We start from the raw sequence: 27,690 nt of genomic DNA, 5'->3' as shown, positions 1-27,690 counted from the left end.
ACAAATTTAAATCCAGTAACTCTTCAGATAATAATATAATATTTTAATTAGTTGAGCTATGCTTAAATTGACAAAATTAAATTTTGATAAAGATAAGTATGAGTCGGTAATATCCAAAGAAAAATACATTGAGTTGACAAGGGTATATATGTAATAACGAATAACACACGTGTTACAATCTGAAAGGTATCATCAATGTTTATGCCATTAGACCAATGTCACATGCACAAGAATAAATATGGAATAATATGACAATTAAAGCCTATAACTATTTTAATTTTTTAAAAATGAAAATGATCTAAATATATTCTATTTATCACAATAAAAATCATACCTTAATAAACTTTATGCTAAAGATTTTTTTAAAAATATAAAATATCATGCATGCATATAATTCCTTTATGATTCAAATAAAATTTAATTTTCTTATTTATATGATTTATACTTTTACGATTTTAATTTTAATATATTATATAATCTAATATGAAGATAAATATACATTAATTGAGTTATATACTCCTCTAGTTCATAATAATTAAAAAAAAATTATAACACTTACATTATATTTTTATTATTATTTTCAACAAATTTATTAAATATAATTTCAATCTCCATTCCTACAAAAAATAATAATAATAATAAATAATAAATAATAATAATAATAATAAATAAATAAATAAATAATTCATTTATTTTTACAGTGATTCTCCATATTTTTATTAAAAATATATATATTAATTTCAATTTTTCGGATGAGTTTCATTTTTCAATATAATTTATATTAAAAAATGTAAAATATTCTAATAGATTTATTAATATTTTATAAACAAAAATATAATATAATATTCAAAAACTCAAATTTCAATATTATAACTGAATATTCTATAACTAAATAAATATTATATTAGTACCGAGAAAATTTTATTCGAAAATTTTAATTATAAGTTTAAAAGTAAATAAATAAATATTTTACGATTAATATTTACTTTTACTTTTTAAAAAATATTAATAAATAATCGGAATAATTCTCCCAATCTAATATTTTGTTTGGATAAAGATTTATTATTTTATTAAAAGTTAACAGATTAATTAAATTATGTTTGGATAAAGTTTTAGACTTACAACAGATTCATTTAGTAAGATTTAGAAAATTTTAATAGATTAATTAAATTATGTTTAATTCAAATTTGAAGTCCAACAGTGTTACTGTGCAATTTGAACATAAGCTCTCTACCTTATACTTTCAAAAATGTCTCAAACCAGATAGCATTCTTTGATTATAAACATGACTTTGCTTTAGGCTTCAAAAAGTACTCCGAGATAATTTGTTTGATTTATAAATTCATAATCATTTTTTAAATTAGCTGAAACCAGACTTTCATCTCACACCGAGTAATGAAATTGGAATGAGTTACTTTCATTCAAACACTTCTCCAAATATGTAAAAGGCAAAATTAAAATGGAGGGAAAAAGGCTGTACAGAAGGATATACGGAACTCATTACCATTTTCGAAGTTCTCTGTTTCTTCTTGAGAATTCGACCAGTTTGCCCTAATCACTTGCAGGATTAACGAGATGTGAAAGCTTTGATTTCTAAAATCCACAGAATTCTTCCTCTCTTCTCAACCTCTGCTGCCGCGCTATGAACGCCTCCACCATCTCCTGGAACTCCTCGTTGCTCATTCCATCTTCCGGATACGAGATTTGTTCTGTTCCTTCACTCAATCGGACGATTTTCTTGCTTTTTTCTGTTTCTGATCGGCTCAATTTGCTGTGCGGATTCTCTCGCTGTACCACCGCTATTTTCTCTGACTGACTCCTACGATAATGTTTGATTTCTTCAGGATTACCGATTTTCTTTATCGTGATTGAGGCGTTGCCGCTTCCGCTATCGATCTGCTTGATTCGGTACTTGATGGAGGCGTCGCCATGGACGTTTCCGCTTCCGCTTCCGCTATCGATCTGCTTGATTCGATAATCGATGGAGGCGTCGCCTTGGACGTTGCCGCTGCCGCTATCGATCTGCTTGATTCGGTACTTGATCTCGGCGCGACGAGTTCTTTGATTCTTCTCGCTGTTTTGGATGAACTCCTCGTAAAGATCGGCAACTGAATTCTTCTTGCTCAGATCCGTACCAGAGAACTGTCCCGATTTAGCGAACAGAGTGATGACTATCGCGTTTCCGATCAGAAACACGAAGCGAGGACTAATCAAAGTCATCGACAAGCACCGGAAGTACTCTCCAGAATTCTTGAAGGCGCTCGGCAGATGGATAGATAATTTCGAGATCACGACGAGAATCAAACACAACTCGATGAACCGAAACAGGTTAGCAATTTTCCTGAGCTGTCGATACTTAAGAATCGCGTTCATCTTCTCCGTTCTTATGTCGCAGAAACTGACAGACTCCATTTCCAGAAACAACAAAATCAATCCAGTGAAAACAACAACAACAACAACAGAATTTACAAAGACGATCAGGTAAAATCAAATCAATGTCACTGGTAAACAAATTCGTCGATCCAACCGCAACAATCATCTCCAGTGGAATCACTTCCAGGAAACTGGACGGTGCTGCAAAGAAATTTGGCGATTGGAAGCATGGAAACAGAGAGAAAATCAACAAGACAAAATTTGAGGAACAAAGAAAAACAGAGTAATCTCCTCTTATCTTTTGTTCTCCTTTTTCTTTTCAAGTAGTTTTTATTGTTCTTTTTTTTATAAATGCTTTAGTTTCAATGTGTTTTGATAGAAGTAGGACTGGTATTTATAGTCACATAAAATTAAATTTTCCTCTTTAATTAATATATATTCCAATTACTTTATTTTCTGTCTTTAAAAAATTATGCAATTTGAAGCCTTTTGTCTAGAACACCATTTTTAAATTATTTATTAAACATTATTAATGGAATAGAATAAATCCATGGCCATAAAAGGTAGACAGCCCAGTCCTTGGAGATTATATTTTAAAAAATAAATAATAATAATAATAAATAAATGTTCGTTGATATTAGGATAATAATTTTTTCTTTACTTCTCTTTATTCCAAAAATATATATATATATTGATTTCCTAGAATTATTAAAGTAAATTAGAATGTTATCCATTTTTTAATATTTGAACTCAATTCTGTACAAAAAAAAAAAAAACTATATATTTTTTAAGTTGGTTTTTTAATATTTCTATTGAAGTGAAATGTTTGATGAACACGACTCTTCGCAATGGTGCGATATTATCCATTTTGAGCATAAGCTCTCATGACTTTAGTTTAAGGCTTCTCCAAAAAGCCTCATCATCCAACAAAGTACGCCTCCCTTCATGGAGGCTCGACTTTATTTTTTTTTTTGGAGTTTTAGTCATTTTTTACTATGCCTTTGAGGAGACTGACTTCTTTTCTTTTTGAGCCATTTGTTCGACATTTAAAGTTTTTTTTTTGTTCGAGAATTTTAATGGATTGTTCTAACTACTTGTTCGAGAATATTTTAAAATATTAATGGATGAATATATATATATATATATAGTCTAATTGCTGACTGGACAAACAGATATTAGTTGAAAATGCCAAGTGGACAAAAGGTGAAGCAGTTGGAAATTGGAATCCAAGTGGAGATGCCACAGTCACTTTCTTACTCACTAAGGAAATGCCACGTGGCGCGTTCTTATTCAACCAATGAGTCCTTTTGGGAATTTCTTTTTTTCCTTTATTAGCCTTTTAATTGCCATTCAATTTACACTTATGTCCCGTCCGTCAGTCCCATCTGACATACGGTGACAACTAGTCACTATCGTTTGTGGATGCCACGTGTTACGTATTGCCACTCTATTGTTAAATTAAAGAATAAAGTTAAAATATATATATATATATATATATATATATACGCTAAATTAACAAAAAACATTAATTCTTATAAATAATTTTAAAAGTTTAAATAATTCTTTTAAATTTCTATAAAAAAAATTTATTTTTATCCATCTCAAAATACTCATTAATTTCAAAAAAAATTCAAATATACATTTAATACTCTTAAATCATTTTCAAATTTTTAANTGAAAAAAAAAAAAAAAAAAACTCTTCCTTGATCATTAAATTAAAAAGTTTGAAGATAATATGAAGTATTGATAGACAACTTTCAACCATGCAGGTAAGGATTTTTTGAACTTTTTTTTTATAACAGTAAATGATTTTTTAAATATGGTAGGGACGACAAACATATTTTTTTAATTTTTAAAAAAGTTGAAGAGAAATTTTTTAAAAGTTTAGGGCATTTTTGAAACACTATTAAAAATTTAAAAGTAATTTTGAAATAAAATACCAATGGTTTCTATCCAAAGCTAACAATAGGGTATTTTTTAGACAAATATAAAAGTTAGCAAGCGGATCAAAGATCAACGAGCAAATAGTCTAGTACTGACTCAATAAGTGAATAGGACGATCTGAAAAAAAATCAATCAATAAGAACCCAAAACTTATATACTCAGAGATAATCTAATAATCTAAGAATAAATATTAAATAATGTAAAAAAGTAGATTAGAAAATAACTTAACACCCATTAAAAAAATAGTATTTGATAGATTTAATTTTAAAAAATTAAAAAGTGTGAAATATAATTAAAATCTACCTTAAATTATAATAAGATTTAAATAGTTATTTTTTATGGAGATATTAAAAGGAAAAAGGCAAATGAGGACAAATATAATAATGGTTAACATTATCCATTTCTTTATCCAATGAAGAATTTAAAAATAATTTTAAAAAAAAGTAATTATAATAATAATTTGAGAGAAAAATCCAAATAGCAATAATTGAAGATATTGAAAGGATGATTTATCATTTGTATATCATTATCTTCTTTACTCATTTCGTTCCTTAAACAAATCTTCTCTTTTATATCGCTAGTAGATATTCTTCGTTTTAGTTCGTTATGTATCCTTGCCAGTATCACGGTTTTAAAATATGTCTATTAGGGAGAGGTTTTCACACCCTTATAAGAAACGTTTTGTTCTCCTTTCCAACCAACCTAAGATCTCACAATAAAACAGACAATATCTACTGCTGTTACATTACTTGTATTAAACCTTGCACCAAAAGATATCTACCCGAGGATCATGAACCTTGGTAGGGTCTCTTCCCTCACCTCTTAACTGCTTCAATTTTATATTCGAATCATCCATTTATCTCTTTAAAAACACATTGCCGACAATATTTCTTACCATCGTAGGAGATACACCGCCCACGTAGAATCAACAATTTTTTTGTGGGTCAGGTTGAGTTGAGTTGAATCTCTGTCACCAAACCCACGTAGAAACGAGAAACCACATAAATCTAGGCCATCCTTGAAGCCAAGCCCATCAAATGCATGACCCAAGTTCGTGTGCAAAGCCCAACAAGAGTAAGGTTCAATAGACGAATTCAAAAACGTCCCACACAAAAACATAAAGTCGTGCTAAAAAAATAGTTCGTTACATTTAATAAAAATATGTTTAGACTAAAAGTGTTGTATTTTTTCTTTTTCTTTTTGCATTTATAGATATTAAGTAAAACCCTATTTTAAATAAATAATATAAAAACATTAAAAAATGACTACTTTTTATAAAAGGATAATGTATTTTTCAACCTTTTTTTTTTTTAATAATATTCGGAAAAAAAGTAATATATTTTAAAGGGTCTTGATGAATTTTGATAAAAGATAATAAATTGATAATCTTGAGGAAAAAAAACGTACACATTTTTCAATTTTTATTTTTGTTTTTTTAATTATAAAAATTATATATTTTTCCAAAGTTTCTTTTATAAAAAATCATATTATAAATTTATGAACAGAACCCGTCTATCCACACCTGATAGATTATCTCCAAAAATTTTAACATTATTTTTTAAAATTCATAAATATTTTTAAAACGTTATTTTTTAAAATTTATAAATATTTTTGAAACGTAGTAGTAACCGTAAAAATATTTTTGAAATTAAAAAAAAAAAATTAAAGGTGTTTTTTTAATATTTTTATTAAAAATGTAAGGGTATTAGTTATTTGAAAATTAAAAAATATTTTTTAAAACATTTTCAAAAATTATGATTATTTTTTAAATAAAATATAAACGGTTTTTTGATATATATTTTTTATAATAAAATATGAAGAATAGTTGGTTGTGTGGGACAGGGTATTGATGACATGGAATAAAACCATGACGTGGATGTTTGTAAGTTAATGCTTGTTTGGGAGTCCACCTGTCCCGAGAAAGATATTAAATCGCACTGCCGCCAACACACGTTGTCCACCATTTTGCCAACACGGAAAATAGGAGTAATAATAATAATAATAATAATAATAATACATGAAAGCTAACCGTCAGTTTTTCGACACGTGTACGGTTACTGATGAGCCTGGGTCCATCTACTTCCATTCTTTTTTGTTTTTTTATAATTAAAAAAATCATTGAAATTAATTAAAAATAAAAAATGCGACTGTCAGCGTTCGTACGACTGTTTACCAATCCTTTTCATGCTCTTCTTGGCGGCTTATTACTCATCACTATCAAATCTTAGCTTATATTTTATTTATTTTTCATTTTATAATTCATACGAAGTTTAACGACACGCCACGTGTTCAAACATAGGATTTGTTATATGTTTTTTATTTAAAAATTATTTTAATGTTGTCTCGACAACTTGACCAAAAGGCTCTATATCCACTGGTTTCGCTACGGTACAACCACGACATGAACCTCTGCTATTAGAGATGTTCACGGGATTGGTACAGGGGAGAGGAATATTTTTATCTCCCTGTCTCCCGCCTCCTATTTCAATTCTTATCCCAACAAAATACTCAATTTATTCTTACAGGGATTCGAGAAAATTCTAGAGGATCAAGTTCCTGCAATGATTTTTTTTTCATCTTTTTATATGTTTTTCTAAAAAATATTAATTTTAAACCATTTTTAATGGGTAATTTCTAATTTTCCATATAGTTTCTATTAAATTTATAAAATACTTTAATAAATTTAATAATATTGTCTTATTATTACAAATTAAAGCCTCTTTTAAGAAAAAAAAATCAATTTTCATTAAAATAAATAAATAAATAAATTATTTTTTTATTAATATATATATATATATATATTTATATATATATATATATACATATATATATATTAAAAAAGTGGTTAAATTAAAAGATATTTTTAAAAACAATAAAATAAAACTCCCTAAAGATATATTAGAATACATATTGAGATTCGAAAAAAAGAAAAGTGGTCTAAAAGTAAAAATAAACTTTTAAACAATTATAATAAATAAAAGAACATATATCTATATATATATATATATTTAATTAAATAATAATAATAATAATAATAATATCTGACTTAAATTTTATTTTCATTTTTCATTTTTCATACTATTATTTTGATGGTTTAATTTTAGTTTGTTATTTTATTTTTAATAAATTAATGATTTGGTTTCGAATATTTTATAATAAATAGAGGTGCACATGAATTGGGTTCAAGAAATCTTTTGAATTAACTCAAAAGTTGAGTTAATGACGGGAGCAACCAAACCCAAACATTGGCTTGGGTTGGATAGAGTTGGGTTGTGGAGTTGTTCTTTTTTTAATTATTTTAAAAAAATTTATTTATCCACCGTACATATTATATCAATAACTAAAACTTCATGACGATCAAACATTAAACCCTCATAAGTCACAGCACATCACTAACCTTAGTTGTAAATGTCATCTCTATTTTTGGGTTGGTCGAGTTGATTTTAAAAAATGTCAACTCGCGAGCCGACTCAAATTTCAGTTTTCTAAAGAATTGACCGAACTCAAACCGAAAAAAATAATCTTAGATGGTTCGAGTCTGTCAGGTTATCGAGTCATTTGAATACTCTAATACTAACATGATTTTGAGACAGATAAATAATTCAATAAAAATAAAAATAATTATTTAAACAAAATAAATTAAACAAACCCATTAAATTAAAGGTTGGAGTGACTTATCATCATTTAGTTCAATTTAATGTTATTTATGTTTAAATATTTGTATGAAAATGACGGAAAATAAACCATTAAATTTTAAATATTATTTAGTTAAGGTACGTATTTTAAATATTAAAAGTGTTTTAAATATTGTTTGTTGCAACGTCAGTCAGGTTGGAATGCTACCTGATTGATTAAGCCATGCTATAAAACTGCAAATAACTCGGTATTTATTACTCAAATAATCATAATAATTCTAGAGATAATACGTGCAATAAATGCCCCGACTTCTGGAAAGGATGTATTTATGAGATAAAAGGTCGACACGATCAATTCAAATTACTCAACTCAAACAGAATATATTCGCGAGTTACATTTGTTTTAATAAGATTACAATTCAACCCAACCCTATCATACTTTTATTGGAGTTATCTATTATTGATATTTAAGTTTTATAATATTTTAAAATTTTTAAATAATTATAAAAAAAAAACATCCGACAACCCAACCGCTTCCATTCCGTGAATTCTATACGGATGGCTCAAATCACTAACCTGAAGTTTCGCGTCGGTTCAAAAGATTCTCCAACTTAACCCAACCCAACCTCGTGTATATCCTTAATTCCAAACTACAGTTAGATACAAAATCGAGATATTTTTATAATATTTCTCTCGCATANAAGAGCAGCGCCAAATGTTCTTAAGTATTCCTTGTTTGCATGCGGCGTAGAAATCGGGGATGATGGTTAAAAATTGGGTGTTGGGGGAAATGCAAAGAAGGAAGAAGAAGAAGCCGTTGATCCATCGAGTTCATTTCCTTTTTTTAGTATAAAATCCTCCTGATTCATAGACCTCTTCTCACTCACATACATGCCCTTAATCCACCGCTTTCTTCGTAATCTCCCACGTTTTTCCCTTATTCTTGCCCCATTTCATTCCATCCCTCTGCCTTCTCCTCCTCCGATTGCTTCCCCTTTCAGTTTCNAGCCTCTTTTAAGAAAAAAAAATCAATTTTCATTAAAATAAATAAATAAATAAATTATTTTTTTNCTGTGTCTGAATCATAATGGATTTTATGGGGAGAAAGTTAGAGGAAGTTTGGATAATAATGCTTTGTTTAATCGCTTAGCAAAGAGTTTGAAATCTGAGAATAAAGCTTTGAAGCTCACCTCTAATGGTGCTGCTTCTGTTGTTGCTACACTAAATATTACCAAGGAGGCTGCGGTGAGTTTAATAATTGTTATCTCTTGAAGTTTGATCAATACTCATCTTGATTTTGATTGATTCTTAACTGTTTGGATTGGATTGGATTGGATTGGATTTTGAAGAGCATTCAAGCTCCACCGTTTCATACAGTCAAAGTTAACCCCAAGAATGTTGCTTCGATCATATTGGGAGGAGGTGCTGGGACTCATCTGTTTCCCCTTACTAGAAGATTGGCCACACCTGCTGTAAGTTCTTACTAATGTTGGTGTGTTTCTTAGAACAAATGAAGTTATTTTTTTCTATCAAAATCATCGTGAGATCCCATGTCGATTGGAGAGAGGCACGAGTGCCTGTGAGGACCCTNATTAATATATATATATATATATATTTATATATATATATATATACATATATATATATTAAAAAAGTGGTTNCTGCCTCCAAGGGGGTGGATTGTGAGATCCCACATTGGTTGGAAGGAGAACGAGTGCCAGTGAAGACGCTGGCCCCCAAGGGGGTGGATTGTGAGATCCCCATATTGGTTGGAGAGGGGAATAAGTGGAAGTAAGGACGCCAGGCCCCCAAGGGTAGGGATCTTTGGTTGGAGGGGGGAACGAAACATTCTTTATAAAGGTGTGGAAACCTCTCCCTAATAGACCGTTTTAAAATTATGAGGCTACGGGCCAAAGTGGACAATATTTGCTAGCGGTAGCTTTTGCCATTTTACCTGGTGTAATCATATAGTTCCAAGTTATTAGACTAATCGGTTGGTTGAGTTATGCAATTTGATCGTCTACTCGTTTTTGTAGGTTCCAGTTGGAGGATGCTATAGGCTTATAGATATTCCAATGAGCAACTGCCTCAACAGTGGGATCAACAAAATTTTTGTGCTTACCCAGTTCAACTCTGCTTCGTTGAATCGTCATATTTCACGAACGTACTTCGGAAATGGTGTCAACTTTGGAGAAGGATTCGTGGAGGTATACTGATAAACTGTGAACTTAATGATAAAAAGAGGGAGCTAATCTTTTCCTAGCACGTCGATGATCGTTATGATCCTGAGCTTACTCTCGATATACAGGTTCTTGCAGCCACTCAAACACCGGGGAAATCCGGGATGTACTGGTTCCAAGGAACGGCAGATGCTGTGAGACAATTTATTTGGGTGTTCGAGGTACATAACAGAGTTATCTTCTTTTGTTCTGTCTGAACTTCTCTTTATTGATATCGTAAAGCTATTCACGTATTAATTCTTGTAGGATGCCAAGAACAGAAATGTCGAAAACATTCTAATTTTGGCAGGGGATCACATGTACAGAATGGACTATATGGACTTTGTGCAGGTAACAACTTTATTTTTGAACGCTCGTGCTCATTAGTGATAATAGCTACCGTTCTATATGTCGAAAATCATATCATATGCTACGATTGGACACAGAATCACGTGGATAGAAACGCTGATATTTCAATCTCGTGCGCACCTGTGGACGACAGGTCTTATCAACATACCTTTTACCTTTTGATTCCTTTTTTACTTAGAATTTTAGAGCCCAACTCTCATACGTTATTTCATTTACTCCGCAACTTTGCAGCCGCGCATCGGACTATGGATTGGTGAAACTCGATAGTAGAGGTCGAATTATCCAGTTTTCGGAGAAGCCAAAGGGTGCCCATTTGAATGCAATGGTAAAATATTGAAGAACATATAGAATGGTTATAAACTATGAATCTAGCCATATATGGAAATGATCTTTCTTGGCTGAATAAGGCTCGTGTGTTTAACTGATCGGTTTTCTACAGCGAGTAGATACAACTTCATTAGGTTTGTCTCGGGAGGAGGCGTTGAAGTCACCTTACATTGCATCAATGGGCGTTTACGTTTTCAAAACGGACGTTTTGCTAAACCTTTTAAAGTGGAGATATCCTACATCTAACGACTTCGGCTCAGAAATCATTCCTGCAGCTGTAAAGGAGCACAACGTCCAAGTAAGAATCGAGTCCGACTGCTAGACCTTAAAAAGAACTTCTGAACCGACCGAGCTTTTTTTATTTCGACTTCCATTGATATATTCATATGTGAGTGTAACTTCTCTTTATTGCTTCCTTTTTCTCCAAGGCATTTGTATTTAGAGACTATTGGGAGGACATTGGAACAATCAGGACCTTCTATGAAGCAAACTTGGCCCTCACGGAAGAGGTAGCTTTCATTTACTGAAATTTTCACTTTAGTCGCCATTGATTATCGATTTTTCACTTTTTTACAGTTTCCTAAGTTCGAATTTTACGACCCCAAGACGCCGTTCTATACATCGCCTCGATTTTTACCGCCAACCAAGATTGATAAATGTCAGGTATATCAATAAAACCAATCTGATTCTCGGCTCGTCTTAAGAACTCTGGTCTTAAGCTTCGACTGCGTTCTGCAGATTGTTGATGCCATAATCTCACATGGATGCTTTCTGAGAGAATGTAGTATCCAGCATTCGGTAATCGGTGAACGGTCAAGATTAGACTACGGTGTCGAACTTCAGGTGAAACAGAAAAAACCTGTAATGGTCAGACATGGCCGAGGTTAGACGAACACGAGAGTTTGTAACTCAGGTTGCTGTCTTCTTTCTTACAGGATACTATAATGATGGGTGCAGACAATTACCAAACTGAACTCGAAATTGCAGCTCTGCTAGCTGAGGGAAAAGTCCCTATTGGGATCGGACAAAACACGAAAATCAGGTAAGTCGTCTACTCGAACCTTGAAATACTGCACAACAAACATTTCAACAGTGTTCATGGCGGGCTTGGGTTTGCTGCAGGAACTGCATAATCGATAAGAACGTGAAGATTGGGAAAGACGTCGTCATCATGAACAAAGAAGTAAGCGCATCCAACCCGGTTCGACAAACTGACTGCATTCAATCCCAAAACCTCCAGGCATTCTTAATCTGTATCTTTGTCAATTTCAGGGCGTGGAAGAAGCAGATCGACCCGAACACGGATTCTATGTTCGGTCGGGAATCACCATTATAATGGAAAAGGCAACAATCAAGGACGGCACGGTCATATAAAGCGGTGTCGAGGTCTCGAACATGCTCTGTGAGAGCTGAAGAATGGCATTTGCAGCATTTAGGCTGAGAAGAAGAAGGATTATAGTGACAAAGATGAATTTATAGATAGGTTTGGAGCAAAGAAAGTTGCTTTTTAGTATAACATATAAGGGGAGATGTTAACTAGAGATTGTAAGTCTTTAGTGTAATTCTCTCTAAATAAGAGTGGCTACTACTACTCACCCAGATTCATAGATTATATTATGTACATACAAACTATATCTTTATGTATTCTTCATAATTGTTACCTTTTTTATCATTTCATTGATATTTGGTGACACTTTCATATTCAAATCAATATCAAAAATTTTGGTTAATGGCATGTCCATTCCTATCTTTGCTATTCCTATCTTTGCTATATGTTTTGTATCAAATCGTGTTGAAAACACGACCTCCCGCCTAAAGTGGGTGAGGAGAACAGTGAGTTAGTGAAAGAAGGGAAGGCTATGCACAAGGAGAGGAAGCTTAACAATCGGATATCTCAAACCCACTTGAGAAAGAAAGAGTTTCGAATATAGCAAAAGAGAGACAACATTAATGAGACTGATTTCACTCTTTCACAAGACGGTTTGTGGGGGACGATGACTAAATTAATAGACATCAAACGCGAGTGTTGAGCTCATCGCACTATCTATGTCCACATTTTCAACGACTAAGCCAACAAATAGCCTTTCCAACAACAAAAAAATATTAGGATCATGCACTCATTTATAATTACGATCGTGTACCTATCCTAAGAGAATAGTTGTAATGTAAATTAACTTGAAATACAAAAATGGGCCTAACAAGAAGAATGTCTGATATAGAGTTACTCGATGTTGAATTGAGAATCGAACATTCTCGAACAATTATAAAAAAAAATAAAATATGGCTTAGCAAAGTGAAATGCTAATCTTTTAGGGGGAAAGTTTAATATTGCAAACTTGCATAATGTGTCCCATTTTTTATTCTCTTTCTTTTCCTTTTTGGATGAATCTATTCTTTGTTGTCAGCAACTCGAACACCAACCTGTCGTTTTCACAGAAAAGGATTATGACACATGGCAGACAAAGATCCATTTTAGATCAACACGTGGCAGTCCAAGATCCATTTAAGATCGACACGTGGAGAAGAATATAGCCAATGCACACACTTCCTCTACCCCTGCAGTTAAAGATCTGGAGAACAACAACTAGAAACCAGAAGAAGAAGAAGAAGAAGAAGACGCAACTGGATCAGAAAAATGGCGCAGCCTGAATCAAACCAATCCCAAAGCACCCCGGAGATCGATTCCGCCACCGCTTTACAACAATATTTCGATCGCATCCCCGTCAGTTCCATCTCCGGCATCAAATCCGCCCTCGGTAACCCCATCTCCTTCACTATTTTCCTTCTGCACGCAACCTGTTTGTTTTAATGCCAATTCAGAAATTCCCCTCTCTGATCTGATCTAATCTGTTTCTTTCCACCACAAGTCTTGGAAGTGAAGACTGGGGACTGTGTTAAGGATGCAATAAGGGTTATGTTTAAGAAGAATGTGGATTGTGCTCTCATTGCCGATGTCACCAGTGAGGGATTTCCCGATCGGTTCATAGGCTTTGTTCATCTCTCAAGCTTGCTTCTATGGTGTATTCAGGTAGTTTAAATTTGATTGGAATTGTCTTTAAGGGTTTTGATCTTGAATGGCTCAATGTTGAACTGGTTTAGGAGATTGGGAAGTTGGAGAATGAAATCAAATGCATTGAATCAGAGGAAACACAAGAGAATGTCAGTGGGATTCTGAGTTTTCTTGAGCAGAATCCACATATTGGCCAAACCAAGGTGTTTCTTTCTTGTTTGATTGTTGCATTCCATGGTTTGTCACTGTTTTGATGGGTTTTTGGGGTAATTTCAGGTGGGTGAGTTAGGGAAGACATTTTTGTGGGATCCTTATTTCCCTGTAGGGATGAGGGATACACTTTTCCATGTTCTGCTATTGCTTTCAAAGCATCGGTTGCGAGCTGTTCCTGTAGTTCAGCTCTGCAATTCTCACGTCGTTGGTTTCATTACACAGGTACTTTCTACTGCTTCATAAACCTTTGATATTGGTTCTGTAGCTTAGCAATCAGACTTAAGCCGGAGTTGGTCTCGTGGCTAGGTCTTTAACCGGTTCGGAAGAGAGAGATATCAATCAGGTTATATGGTTTAGGGGTGAGGGCTAGGAAGCAGCAGGCAAATCATAAGGTTTCAGCTAACTATGTAGCTAGACTTCTCTATTTAGAGTGAAGTTTAGAGGGTTAATGATAAGGAATCAACCCAAGGAAAAGCTCTATACCAAACGAAGTAAGATTCGGATTACCTTGTTGATCGAATATCTAAACGTAAGAACACTTGTTTTGTTTAAGCTTATCAAGTGTTTGAAATTGTTTGCATTCTATGACAGAATGCAGTAATTCATTTACTTCTGGAATCAAGTGGCTTGGAGTGGTTTGACAGCATAGTGGACAAAGTTATATCGAAGTTTCGGTATGGAACATCACATGAATAATAGAATGATCTATATGGAATTGAACAACATAATTGCTTCCTTTTCCTTTCTTGATCATTGTCAATTCAGGTTTCATGATGAAGAGCATGTTCTTCATGTCTATGGCGATCAAAACATTATGGAAGCCTTTCATTTACTATGGGAGAAACAAATGGGTGCAGTTGCTGTAACAGATAGAGAAAGTAAGAGCCTCATTGGCTGTTTGAGGAACAGCGACACATATCTTCTCTTGGAGAAGGAATATTTATTTCAGAATAGAAAGTAAGTTCATTTGAAGCCCTTGTTTGTTTTGATGATCTGAATAATTCCTCACATTCAAAATTTTGAAGACTGAACTTGTAATTTAAACAATAGCATATGGTAAGGATTTAAGCTTAGAGATGCCATTGCCAATGGATCGTAAGTGATGAATTGCAGGAGGCTAACAGTGAAGGAGTTCATGCATATGGAATCGAGTAAAGAACAAGCAGACTCTAACCCGACAGTCAAAGGGGGCCAGAGGGCACTTACCTTGTCGAGCGCTCGTCCTCTAGTTAAGTGCAGAGTTCCAAATATGCACACTCCAGTCACCATCAAGAGAGATGACACTCTGAAGCAAGTGATGAAAACTATGGCAGAAACAAATAGCAGTTTCAGCTTTCTTGTCAATAGTTCCCACCAAGCAACAGGGATACTCACCATGGGAGACGTTATAACTCAGTTTGCTCCGCCCTGTATGGATTCAACCATTCAAGGAGGTGGTTTTTTTGAATCTGCTCTGGAACATACTGGCTGTGAGGTTAGAAATGGGACCTTAATTTGTAACAAAAGCTGAGTTTAACCATCTGAGAAAAATAATGTACCAGAGAAGAGGTGGGGTTGTTCATCTGCATGGTTGCCATTACCTGATTGGTTAAGACTCCACAAATTTCCATCCTATATTGATATTGACAGCTTCGGATTACTGAATGTTGTTCCTCTAGCCACTTCAACCATATAATGGTTGTATGTTAGTTTTCTTCCTGGAAAAAGTGAGAAACGCTAAAATCATAGGCAAAAAGTGGTAGCATATATTGAGAAAGAACCACGCAGAATACAAATCATTCAAAACTATAGAACTGTATACAGGCTCGTTGCTCGTTTCTTTACTGTAAATGGGTGGATGCCTCACGTTTGCCTTCAGCCCTAGGAGGTACATCGTGAATAATCGAGCACAAAACCATATGAAGGAACCAACAGCAACCCTTCTCTTCTTCCATTCAGGCAGTGGTGGCAACTGTAACGAGCTTATCCAGAAGCTTAACTTAGCTCTCTAGCAGTTCAAACTACTTGGGTCTGAGTTGATGATGGCCAGGCAGTTCAATAGAAATAACTCCATTTCTAGATATCAATAGTGTCGAAACTTAAGCGACTCGGGGTTGTCAAATACCCTCGGTATTCCAGACCAGTGAAGATCCTCTTCTGCTGAACTCACATGGCTGAAGCCCAGTCACTGTCTTGCCCATCAATGCCATAGCAGCTATACTGGGCATTGGCTTATTTAAAATTGGCCTAGAACATTGTGATTTGTGAACCACAGCAGTTTCAAGATTTCTTTCAGAAGATGTTGGTCTATTATGACATAATCTTCGAATCCAGGGACTGGAGAGTATCATTCCTCGATTTTTTAATCTCAAGTTGCTGCACAAGTCACTAGCTTTTACTATAGTTGCCGTTTGGCCAACTGCCAATTGCTCTTGTCCATGGAGTGGACCCCTAGAGCGATCAGAGCTGGTTGAGCTGCGTTTCATTTTATTGAAGAGCTGATTGGCTTTATCACAGGAAGAGTCTTCCTCCTTTTTCGTGCTCTTTGTGTCATGAACAGACTCTGAAGCGCATGGCCTAAGACGTTTAACCCACCCACTGTCTATCTCCCGTTTAGAAGAGTCTTCTGGAGGGGCAGTGGAGTTCGAAAATCTTTGCTGCTCAGCATTTGAAAGGAGGTGTTCTGCGTCTAAAGTTTGTGTTTTAGAGGTACTTGACTCCCCGTTTTCCATCAGGCTTGTAGAAGTAGAGCGATTGGGTGGCCTTTCGTTTATATTAAGTAATCTTTTCGTCCGCAGCGGACCTCCAATTTGCTTTCTAACCGAACCAATTGCACTCACAGAGAGCAGTGGTGATTTTGAACTCCTCAACTCCTGCAAATCCCAGAGCCATTTTAGTTCAGTAAAAAACTTCGTAATAGTTGAAAATTCTCGGACCTAATCCTCCAATATCATCAATTCCAATGATAATTAAAATGTACAAGGCTTGATGAGCTAACCATCCATCCTGCATTTGTATTTTGATGAACATTCAAGCAAATAAAAGTTTCTATTGGACCAATCCATTTGGACGTTTGGGAATCATGAAAACCAGGTAATAGACTTATAAATTTATCATGGGAAGAAAGGGAGGGAAAACGGGGAGGAAACAAAGAACAGTATTGCGTAAGGCAGTAGGCTTATAATGGTTCGTGACCAACAGCATAAATTTGATTTGACACGCAAGGGAATGAACTTAACAGAGTGAAACCTCATATAGACTCCATCTTACCTTATCTGCTTCTGATGTATCCATGTCTGCAAGAGAAGGACAAACCCACAAGTTAGAAGGGAACACAAATGAACAAACAAATGATAAGAAATTCGTAATTGGAACTATGCAGACTAATGGGTACCGTAGATGATTCATTGGTGATCCAGTGAATCGATACTTTTACCTTTTCTTTGTTATTTCAAGCGTCAAGCAAAAATGGAAGAATCAAAGGATAGAAACTACAAAGACATACCCCTCGAATGGTTGTCTTGGTATGCATCCATGTCCATAATATCAGTCTCAGATGATGACTCGTTGCTCAAAGAAGTAGCACTCCTCATATTTCCAAGATCTTCATTTTCCTTATGATCGTCTCTGCCTAAATTGGTGGATGAACCAAGAAGTGCACATGCAGATTCTTCTTTGAGATTGGTAGATGCCACTTTAAACGCCTGACCTTCATACAAGTCAACATCAGTCTTTTTAGTGATCATTAAACGGTGAGTTGTCTGACAAAATTTTGGAGGACCCCTGAGCGCCTGTCCAACAGAGTCTACAGTGGTACATATTCTCATAGTTTCCACGTCGTGGACAGAAAATGGAAGCCTCTGCATTGAGTAACCTCCATGGTATAAGTATTCTGGTAAGGCAGTGTCTGAATGGTTGTCCTGACTTTGAAAGGGTAAGGCATTTGAACTATTTTTCCTAGTGTCACATTGTATGGGGTATGGATTTTGCTGGTCAAGATTGCTTGAAGAGGGATTATGCAGTAAAAACGTTCTCATGTGCTGCCTTGACAGTGCATTTGTAGCTTGCGTTGTATCCAAAAGTTGGTTGATTTTTGTCTCTTGAACAAAAAGAGTAGAGTAAGTATGGAAATTAGTATTCTCAACCTGCTTTTTGGATGCCAAACAGGAATTTGGTTCGTTGTTGATACTTTGTTCACATGTGGAGAATGGGAACAGATTACTCATTTCATAAGGTACAAAGTTGGAAGCTGATGCCACAGTCTCATCTCCAACAAATGGTGAAACAGTTGGGGCATTGTTGTTAGGGAACTTACTGGGATCCCCATGTTGGTGTGTGTCTTTGGACTTTATCTGTTCCTTCTTGGGCTTACCTCTTTCAGGAACTACTGCAAGCAGCGATGGCCACTGACTCCCCTTTCCATCCATGGACGAAGTTTTGCGCTCAGATTCAGAACCGGTATGAAATTTCAAAGCTCCACTTCGACTAGCCGTAGCCTGTTCAATCTTCAGAGCCAATTTACCCCCTCTATGCTGAGAATCATTGATCATAGGAAAGGGCTCAGAATCTAACCTTTCTTTCCTGCACTTCTTAGATCTTCCAGTCATATTGTTGGTATTATCTGCACGTACTCCTGCTACTTCTCCAGACCCAATGTCATGATTTGCAGTGACAGTAGTTGCCATTGGACCTTCAAGCAAAGGGCGCTTCTTAGTTTGAGAACTCTCCTCACCAGACTCTCCGCTGGTCGATAAATTATTGCAGGCTCCATTTGCTGATTTGCAGCCTGGACGTGACCAATGAGCCAACCAAACTGAATGGTAGGGCCGCATTGACGTTCCCTTCCCTTCTTGGTATGACTTCATGATATGATCAGACATGGTAACAGGACAATCCCTCACTGCTAGCACCTGAAATTCAGAATAACTATTATTATTCCACACAGAGAAGTAAAATCAAATCAACCAAAAACCCTAGATGAGGAGAAGTCAGAGGTTTACAACATACTTCGAATTCAGCCCAACCAGAAGTTCATTAAATTCAGCCAGTAGAAAAAAAAAAAAAANAAAAAAAAAAAAAAAAAAAAAAAAAAAAAAAAAAAAAAAAAAAAAAAAAAAAAAAAAAAAAAAAACAATACGAAACTCAAGAATCTCAGAACAATTCAATCATCCAACGATACTTTGGAAAACTACAACCAAAATACTCCACGAAACCTACGAGCAACAGACCTACATACATGTTACTATGCAGATTTACATTCATCATTGGAAGTGAAGAAAAGATTACATACGCAACTTGGAAAGTCGAACCGAACTAAAAGGAAAAAAGAGATACAGAGAGAGAAATTCTCCAGGAAGCAACAGCGCAGCCGACAGCGGTCCAGAGGTCCAGAGGTCCAGAGGTCCAGAGAGAGAGGAGAGGAGATTCGAGCCACAGATCGAGAGAGAAGATTGATTATAAAGACGAAACAGAGAGTACGTACCGATTCAAGAGAGAAGGAGAGAGAGGTTGAAATTAATGGAAGAGGGAGAATTGGAAAGAGCAACCATGGATGAACACAGAAAATTGGAGGTGACGGGAAATCGAAGATAGTGAAAGCCAAGAGAAGAATCTGCAGACGACTTTCTTTTTTCCTTTTTCTTTTTTTCTTTTTTAATAAAAAATATTTGCGTTAATTAGCTAGAGCCACATGGTGGATAGACGAAGCCGCGCTACAGCGTGGGCCCCACTTATCCTGCACTTTTCCAATTTGTCACTACTTTTTCTTTTTCTATTTTTTTTTATTGGAAATACTCCTTTTTTATTTTCCACGTCATTTTCACAAAGAAAAATAAATTGATATATTTTGATCCAATCTTTTAATTTAGATTTTTAATTAATATCTATTTTGTTAAATTTTATTAGCCTCCCTTTCAATATATATTTTTTAAAATTTGTCTAAAATAAATTTAATTTTTTTTAATTTCTTAAGTAATTAATATATTAATTACTCGAGAAATTAAAAAAAATTAGGAAACCTTAGGGCTGAGGTGAGGGAGGGTTGAATGAATAAATATCTAAGAGTAGACAAAATATCTTTGCCACGTGTGATTGCATCCAAGATTCACGACTTTTTTTAAATGCCATTTGTAGGTTTAAATACCGGCAACAATAATTTTCAATTTATTCCTTTTCAAATTTAATTTAATTTAATTTTTATTTTTATTTTAATATCTTTTTAGTATCTATTTTCAAATTCTTTTCTTAAAAAATTAATTTTCCGTCAAATTACAATGACATACAATGAGATGATGGGTGGGGTGTACGAAGCCCGTGAACGAACTCATCATCGTATGGTTGACCGACGATTAGTAGCGATTCTGACTTCATGAACACATGTTTTTTAAGTTAGCTCACTCTCGCAGTTCACGACCTTTTGTCCTGACCATTGTAGCACGTGTGTCACCTAAAGCATGTTAAAGTGGACAACCTCGTACCATTGTAAAGGTTTGTGATGTCTAACGTATTATTATCGTCCTTAATTTTTTTTTTTTTTTTCGAAATCTTTTTTTTTTATTTGGTTAATAAAATATTAAAAAATAGTCGTGAGATAAACAAACTCCAATATTGGAGGGGTGGGCCAAAGGGAGTGGAGCCAAGGCTGCAAGAGTTGTCGGTCCACAGCGGAGCTCAAAAATCTGTACGAAAAACCCAAACAGGACCCGGCTCGGCTACATACGCTGAGCCATCCCAGCCGGGTACGAACTGCCACCTGTCCATTCCAAAAGACTGGACCCACAACAATTATTCTCAACAGTTTCTAAAAGTTACCGCTAATTAATTACTGTAAAAAGAAAAAAGAAAAAAGAAACTATAAAAATGATTAGTTATTAATTGGATAAAAATTAGACTTGTATTTTTTTTATAATAATTTAATAATATTTTAAAAACATGTTTAATAATATATTTATAAATTATTAAAATGGTTCTATTTACGATTAATTCATCAATATTTGATTGTAATAAATTGTGTGTAATTAATTAAATTGGTATAAAAAACTTATTTACTTTTAACTTCCCAAAATGCCTCTTTAATCGAGGCTCACAATATTTTTGTTCGACATTTGGGTGTTCTATTGACATGGCTAAGTTTAGGGCATGACACGAATCTCCACAGTGGTATGATATTGTTTTTCTCGAACACTCATGATTTTGCTTTGGGCTTTCCTATAAGCCTTACACCAATAGAAATAGTATTACTTAATTATAAACTCATGATCATTCCTTAAATGAGCCGATGTGAGACTTTCATCCAACAGAGTTGTTCGAATGACTTGAGAACTCAACTAGTTCGAACTATCTAATCCAAACCATAAATTTGGGTTAATTTATAGGTAGAAATTTTTTTTGTCAGAACTTTTAAAATTATTATGAAAATTAATAATATTTAACGTCTATAATAATTGTTAGTGATGCTGTGTGAAATTTTAGTTATTAATGTAATATGTATTGTCGAACAGAAGTAGATTGTCTTAGTTATAAACTATATTTAGGTTGTTCGAGTTATCACCTCAATTAACTCAAAAATTACACCTTTATGAATTACCGAAAAAGACATAAAAGGTCAAAACGCCAACATTTGTTTATGGATGCAACTCAACCAAATATAAGGGTAAAAGTGTCCATTATATTTAATGTCCCATTATTGTTATGTAAATATATAGATATAATTCATTTAATGCAGAAAGTATTACGTGACAAAGGTGAGATATTTGATGGGCAAATGCATCTGCCACGTGTCATGATGTAGTGAGACCACGCACCATGCTCAGGGACCTAAGGGGCGGAATCGTGGCTGAGATTCATCCACGTCATTCAATTAAGTCTATTTCAACAAGTGATTATTGGCTTAAGCATAATTTAATGATTTTCCATAATTGAGAGAGTCTTAAAATTCAGTCTCATCTAAGGTAATAATACAACCGGCAGTTGCCTGTCATTTTCTCTCTTTTTTTTTTTTAATTACAAAATTTAAAATTTATTTCTCGACACGTACCGTGACGAATTATGATTTTGACCGCTTGATTTGTTATTTTCATTACGTACACAAAGATTATGTCTTTAAATAATTACTCGTACCAATTCGAATGAATGTCATTTCTTCTCGAGACAATATGCAACTAAATGAAATGTTACTGGTCGACCATTAAAAAGATTAGGTTGAAGATGCTTTTCATCAAAAGAAGATATGCTTTAACACAAAATAAACTTTATCTTGTTCGACTCATCCCGATGTAAAGTTATTATGAACGGTCAATTTTTGTTCCATAAAATATCAAATTACTATAGTGATGTCTTATCCGAACAAAAAAAAAAATATAAATCCACTCAAACAATTTTTTAATATTAATATTTAATATATATAAATAATTCTACACGGACAATCTGATCCTCACAAAAATAAATAAGAAATTTCGTAGGATCGAGATGGGAAACAGATGGGAACAAGGAAGTAGAATTGGGACAGAGAAGGCTTCTCGGTCCTCGTCTTGCCCGTGGACGTCTCTACATAGCCCACATGAACCCTAATTTTGACTTTTTTGTTGTCATTTGACACGATCGATTTTGTTGAAACAACAAAGAAATCCTCCATATGTAATGATGACAAAACTTTACTGGGTTCACTTCATTTTTTATTNTTTTTTTTTTGTGATTTCTTCTTATTATTATTTTCTATAGGTTAATATATGTACTTAAATTTTAATTTTACTACAAAATTAGTTAATTTTGTTTGGGTCGAGATCACAATAAGATTTTTGGGTTTATTTATTCAAAATTTCCTCGGTTAAAATCTCCGTGAACAAGCTATGACTTGAGCTCATTCTTATCTAATTGATTCCTCGTGATGTTTATGAGTTTCAGACTTAAATTTTCTTCGCCTAAATTCTCTTTATAGAACCAATGATTTAAGGTAAATTTTGTTCTATTCAATTTGTCTTAACCGTGACTCGTGAACTGTGGAAGGAATTGGAGTGATTCGTGAAGAAAACTTATCATCAAAGTTGAAGAAAACAGAAACCGAAAGAAAATTGAAGGAAAAGATCCGTTAACCGCTCAACTCGACCCACTCGAAACAAACCTTCACATTTGTAACTACGTTTGATTCCGTGAATATTTTTAAAATTAATTGATTCTTGAATATTAAAAAAAAAAAAAATTAATTCATACCGTAAATATAAATATTTTTCATAAATTAAAAAAAAAAAAATCTAACGCAAGGCCCAAAATAGATATTAAATAAGCCCAATAAGGTTTAAATGGGCCTAACCCGTTTTGGCGATAAAATATGGCAAATTCCTCAGCATGTTATTCTTACCTGCCCTCGTCGAATTTTAAAATCACAGACCAATTGCCTTCCGTTCGTTAACGAGATCGGGGAACAGTTTTAAATGTTTATAATCATAACTTAATTTTATATATTTTTTCATTAATGTTTTTTAGTTATTGAATTTTATTTTCAAAAATTATTTTAATTATTATAATATTGAAAATTTGGGGACAATTAATTAATTTAAATAATTTAAATTAGTTAATAAAAAATTACATAAATGACTAGAAACATTAAAAATGAAAGTGGAAGACAAATATGCAAAACAAATGAAAATTAAATTAAAAAAACAAATAAAAATATTACACAAAAAAAATTAATACCTAATTTATCTATTTATATTTCCCTCGTAAATAATATTATAATATTAATATAGTGAAAATTATAAAATTTTGAAATATAAAAAAATAAATAAAAACTATATTAAAAATTATGTAATTTTAATTTTTTTTTAATGGTTAACTAATTTATTTATTATCTGAGTCTGGCGCTCTTCTCATCAATGAAACAAAGAACAATATAAATATTAATATTGAAAAATCAAAGTCCCACGAGACTCGCAGATCTGCTCTTTCTTCGCCTCCTTACATCCGAATCTCCATTTTTCGTGCTCCTTGAGCTTCAAATCTTACTCCAAGGTTAGACCCTCGTTGTTCGATTTCCATTTATCTTCTTCTTTCCCTGTTCTTCAATGTTGATTTTCTGATTTGGGTTTTTTTTTAAGATTTGTAATCTTGCCTTTGTTCGAGGATGAATTTGACTTTCTTAGCTTTTCTAGATGTTTTTCCGTTTCTTCTCTTGTTTATCTTGCTTTGCATTTGAGGTATACTGTTNTTGCCAAAAGCAGAATGTTTCATGCTATGGATAAGTTATTTTGCTTGTATTTTTCTGCCACGACTATGTGGAAATCGTTTTATTTCTTTTGATTGTTGATTTCTAGGGCGTGTTCATTTCGGATCTAATTGTGTGGAACCCTAATGGTATCTGTTGCTTTGTGTTTTAATTAATTGGTGGAAGCCCTTTGAAGGTTGTTTTTTGCTTCTAGGATCTCGAATGTAAAGTGTATTGGGGTTATTTTCCCGTCATTTTCTAGAGCTAATTAACTTTCAACATGCATATTTTTGTGGATTTTATACCAAAAGTTCAAGGAGTTGAATAATTTGTATGGGTCATATGCAGATATTGAAGGTTTTAATACTCAATGGACGGTATAGGAGGTGAAACTGCCTCAGCGGCAGCACCATTGAGTCAGTGGCAACATGATATTTCAAGGCTTTATCAATATTATCTGGATAAGACTACCCCACATGCTGTCTACAGATGGATTGGAACCCTTTTTGTAGTGGCAATTTATGCTTTGAGGGTCTACTATATTCAAGGGTTCTACATTGTTTCATATGGTTTGGGTATCTATATACTCAATTTGTTGATTGGATTTTTGTCGCCCTTGGTTGACCCGGAGATGGAAGTTTCGGATGGACCTTTGCTGCCAACTAAAGGTTCAGATGAATTCAAGCCGTTCATTCGCCGACTTCCAGAGTTTAAATTTTGGTAACTAAGGAACTTCGATCACGAGCTTTGCATCATTTACCTGTTTGTATTTGGTTGGTAAACTTTGAAGCTTGCTTTTATGTAGTTTCGTCGATACAAATCCGATTTTCAGTATTTTGTATGTCTATTATGTCTGGTTTGGGACTGAAAACTTTACTAATCTTGGGTTGCCTTTGGTCAGGAAATGACACAGTGAGGTGTGCTGTATTTGGTTTTGTTGTGAAAAAATCTTTTGTGTCTATCTTTTATCCGTTGTGATCACTAATACTTTGGTGCTTGTTTATGGGCTTTGCTCTTTATGCATGCGGAATGTTTGACATCCCGACACGGTCATGCTTCTTTTTCTGGCACCGTCCTACAGCTTACTTACATAGTTTATAGCCCAAGAATTAGGATGTGATGGAACAGAAAAATGCATTTTCCTTTGGGCTTAGTATTTAAACTAGACAGGGAAGATACAGTTATCGTTTAGAAAAAGTTCACCTACATGTTTGTTGGTTCTCATTTAAATTTTGATGGTTTTTGAAGAACCTAGTCTCATTGGGACTTTGTAACTTTGTCCCTTTTCTCTATTTAGTTTCTGTTCCGTTCGTTTTCTTTCTACTTGCTTTCTCTCTGGATAAGGCTCCCGAACATTATAGACGTCGCTCAGGACAACAATGGCTCTAGAATTTTAACCTCTTTAATGGGTAGTGCTCTCAAATATTGTGTAGGTGCTTTGTGAAGTAGACATATGAGATAATTGCTACTCCAGGAAAGGCCCTAATAAGCATCTCAAGTTTGCCCTGTAACAGAAAGACCTCCCTTGATCCTTGGAGCTTTCTCCCTTTCATTATGAATTTATTTGGAAGAGCTCTACCAACCCTTTCAGATCATGCAAGGGTGTGACACTTGGGTTACTAATTTTGCCAATTTATTATTTGTGAAACTTTTCTACGGACTTTAGAAATGTTTATTTTTGCCTCGTGGTTGATTCATGGATACTGTTTCTGCAGAATTTTACTCGAGTGTTTATGCAGCTCTTTTTCTCTTATATTTTGATTCTTCATTCTGGTCTAGTTATAGTTGTGGAGACGATTGAAAAGGATTTTCGTTCTAATAGCTTAGCACACTCTTTGTTATTACTTTCGAATTTGAATGCTTCGATTGATTACCGTTTGGATTCTATGGTGTTGTATTTCTTGTCCACCCCCATGACACCATCCCTTTTGGAAGTTAATAAGTTTTGTTTTTGTTCATTTCTCATATAAATGAAAATTTGTGTTTGTAGGTACTCTTTTACAAAGGCCTTTTGCATTGCCTTCGTAATGACCTTCTTTTCCATATTCGACGTGCCCGTCTTCTGGCCTATCTTACTTTGTTACTGGATTGTCCTTTTTGTGCTGACAATGAGGCGTCAGATTTCACATATGATCAAATACAAATACATTCCATTTAGTCTTGGAAAGCAGGTGACTCACGAATTACTTCTTATACATACCGTTTACGTTTCTCCGACCTTATAATGCCGTGATTTACGAATGTAGTTAGAGTTGTTAGTCTTGCTTTTGACATGTCTTCTGTCAAGGAAACAAATATTCATACAAAACATTTGATAATTTACAGAAGTACGGTGGGAAGAAACCTTCTGCAGGTAGCAGTATCTCCAACAACGATTGATTCATGGCTCCCTATTATTTACAGCAATTAGTACAAGTACTGAAGGGAGGAAGAAATTAGAGATTTGGATATTCATAGTAGCAGCAAATTTTTTCATTGAAGTTACTTGTAGTTAAGTTTGCATATGGATTTAAATCATTGATGATATGATGCACAACACATGGCTATGCCAAATCCTTTATGATAACTGAAGAACTGCTGTTGTAGAAATTCCCAGTTTAATACCGGTTCGTTCGTTCGTTCGTTCTTCGCAGGATGCCATTTGAAATTTTCGTTTCCTGTTTTCGATTCCCCCTCCCACCCCTTTTTTTGCCCTGCTGTGGAAAATTTAAGCTGATTGTTGCAGTGTTCTTGTAGAATTCCCCCAATCATATGTGGGTGGGAACTTTGTGTGATTATATTGATAATGATGTTGTTGAGAGTATTCATTCTGTATGAACAGAGTCATGACTGAAGGTGAAGGCATAAAAAAAAAAAAGGTAACAAAATTCTTTAGAATTGTCTTCTCTTTGTAGATAATTACGTATCACGAGATGAAAGTCGATGCATGATTTTGAATGAGAGAATGAAGTGAGGAATACTCTTTCTGGCTCTGACTCTAAATGTTACTTCGAAAGTAGCTATTTCAGCTTCGATCACTCGAATTTTCGATATTCTTTTTTATTTATCATCAATTTGAGCAATGTTTGGCTTAAAATTATTATCAAAATGAAGAATTGTATTTTTTAGTACAAAATTAATATCTAAATATTAAGATTTTAGAGTTTTTATTGTACTTTATTAGTTTCTATAATAGTTAGAGATAGGGAGAGATTAGGTTTTCATAATGATATTTATTATTATTATTATTTGCAATATAAATTTAATAAATTATAATAACTTTCTAAATTGTCTAATTTGTAAAGCGAAAAAAACTTATTAACCAATTAAATTATATTAACACGTCATTATATTCTATTTTGTTTATAAATATATTTGGTTCTTAAATTTTAATGAAAATAATAATTTAATTAGTATACTAAAATATAATATTAATAATTATAT

General features: G+C 33.7%; 5 protein-coding genes across 5 annotated transcripts; 3 read left to right on the top strand and 2 right to left on the bottom strand.

Annotated features, from left to right (window-relative positions):
• Window positions 1-1,391: 1,391 nt before the first annotated feature.
• On the bottom strand, window positions 1,392-2,982 carry LOC111794869. The gene has a single exon (XM_023677041.1). The coding sequence runs from the start codon at window positions 2,410-2,412 to the stop codon at window positions 1,594-1,596; it is 819 nt and encodes a 272-aa protein (XP_023532809.1). The 5' UTR covers window positions 2,413-2,982; the 3' UTR covers window positions 1,392-1,593.
• A 6,044-nt stretch (window positions 2,983-9,026) lies between these two features.
• LOC111795124 (glucose-1-phosphate adenylyltransferase large subunit 1-like) lies at window positions 9,027-12,597 on the top strand (the record flags this gene model as incomplete). Its single annotated transcript, XM_023677380.1, has 14 exons — window positions 9,027-9,197; window positions 9,302-9,424; window positions 9,989-10,159; window positions 10,261-10,353; window positions 10,439-10,522; window positions 10,618-10,673; window positions 10,772-10,865; window positions 10,980-11,165; window positions 11,296-11,376; window positions 11,444-11,530; window positions 11,606-11,710; window positions 11,803-11,909; window positions 11,990-12,050; window positions 12,140-12,597. Coding segments are annotated over 14 exons (1,521 nt in total), but the record flags the coding sequence as incomplete, so codon positions are not given.
• Window positions 12,598-13,294: 697 nt separating this feature from the next.
• LOC111795135 (SNF1-related protein kinase regulatory subunit gamma-1-like) lies at window positions 13,295-15,729 on the top strand. Its single transcript, XM_023677393.1, has 7 exons — window positions 13,295-13,623; window positions 13,735-13,895; window positions 13,967-14,080; window positions 14,154-14,312; window positions 14,682-14,764; window positions 14,856-15,047; window positions 15,204-15,729. Exons 1-7 carry the CDS (start codon window positions 13,503-13,505, stop codon window positions 15,598-15,600), a joined length of 1,227 nt encoding a protein of 408 aa, XP_023533161.1. The 5' UTR covers window positions 13,295-13,502; the 3' UTR covers window positions 15,601-15,729.
• LOC111795134 (F-box protein At2g16365-like) lies at window positions 15,168-19,545 on the bottom strand. Its single transcript, XM_023677392.1, has 6 exons — window positions 19,364-19,545; window positions 17,575-18,979; window positions 17,340-17,365; window positions 15,671-16,942; window positions 15,465-15,578; window positions 15,168-15,394 (listed from the first exon to the last, which is right to left on the bottom strand). Exons 2-4 carry the CDS (start codon window positions 18,947-18,949, stop codon window positions 16,187-16,189), a joined length of 2,157 nt encoding a protein of 718 aa, XP_023533160.1. The 5' UTR covers window positions 18,950-18,979; window positions 19,364-19,545; the 3' UTR covers window positions 15,168-15,394; window positions 15,465-15,578; window positions 15,671-16,186.
• A 4,390-nt stretch (window positions 19,546-23,935) lies between these two features.
• On the top strand, window positions 23,936-27,070 carry LOC111795133 (protein RER1A-like). Its single transcript, XM_023677391.1, has 4 exons — window positions 23,936-24,074; window positions 24,616-24,987; window positions 26,258-26,438; window positions 26,593-27,070. The coding sequence occupies exons 2-4, from the start codon at window positions 24,638-24,640 to the stop codon at window positions 26,644-26,646; spliced, it is 585 nt and encodes a 194-aa protein (XP_023533159.1). The 5' UTR covers window positions 23,936-24,074; window positions 24,616-24,637; the 3' UTR covers window positions 26,647-27,070.
• Window positions 27,071-27,690: the final 620 nt, after the last annotated feature.

Source organism: Cucurbita pepo, chromosome LG05, assembly GCF_002806865.2.
Source record: "Cucurbita pepo subsp. pepo cultivar mu-cu-16 chromosome LG05, ASM280686v2, whole genome shotgun sequence".
Classification (NCBI taxonomy): Eukaryota; Viridiplantae; Streptophyta; class Magnoliopsida; order Cucurbitales; family Cucurbitaceae; genus Cucurbita; species Cucurbita pepo.
Note: the sequence above shows the minus strand (reverse complement) of the source record. Positions and strands in the feature narration are given on the sequence as shown.

Coding starts and splice junctions, on each gene's coding strand:
- LOC111794869 (XM_023677041.1), bottom strand. CDS start 2,412: ATGGAGTCTGTCAGTTTCTGCGACATAAGAACGGAGAAGATGAACGCG.
- LOC111795135 (XM_023677393.1), top strand. CDS start 13,503: ATGGCGCAGCCTGAATCAAACCAATCCCAAAGCACCCCGGAGATCGAT. Junction 13,624..13,734: donor CGGCATCAAATCCGCCCTCG/GTAACCCCATCT, acceptor TTCCACCACAAG/TCTTGGAAGTGAAGACTGGG. Junction 15,048..15,203: donor TATTTATTTCAGAATAGAAA/GTAAGTTCATTT, acceptor GATGAATTGCAG/GAGGCTAACAGTGAAGGAGT.
- LOC111795134 (XM_023677392.1), bottom strand. CDS start 18,949: ATGTCTGATCATATCATGAAGTCATACCAAGAAGGGAAGGGAACGTCA. Junction 17,366..17,574: donor CCAAGACAACCATTCGAGGG/GTATGTCTTTGT, acceptor CTTCTCTTGCAG/ACATGGATACATCAGAAGCA. Junction 16,943..17,339: donor ATACATCAGAAGCAGATAAG/GTAAGATGGAGT, acceptor TGGGATTTGCAG/GAGTTGAGGAGTTCAAAATC.
- LOC111795133 (XM_023677391.1), top strand. CDS start 24,638: ATGGACGGTATAGGAGGTGAAACTGCCTCAGCGGCAGCACCATTGAGT. Junction 24,988..26,257: donor CTTCCAGAGTTTAAATTTTG/GTAACTAAGGAA, acceptor TTGTGTTTGTAG/GTACTCTTTTACAAAGGCCT. Junction 26,439..26,592: donor CATTTAGTCTTGGAAAGCAG/GTGACTCACGAA, acceptor GATAATTTACAG/AAGTACGGTGGGAAGAAACC.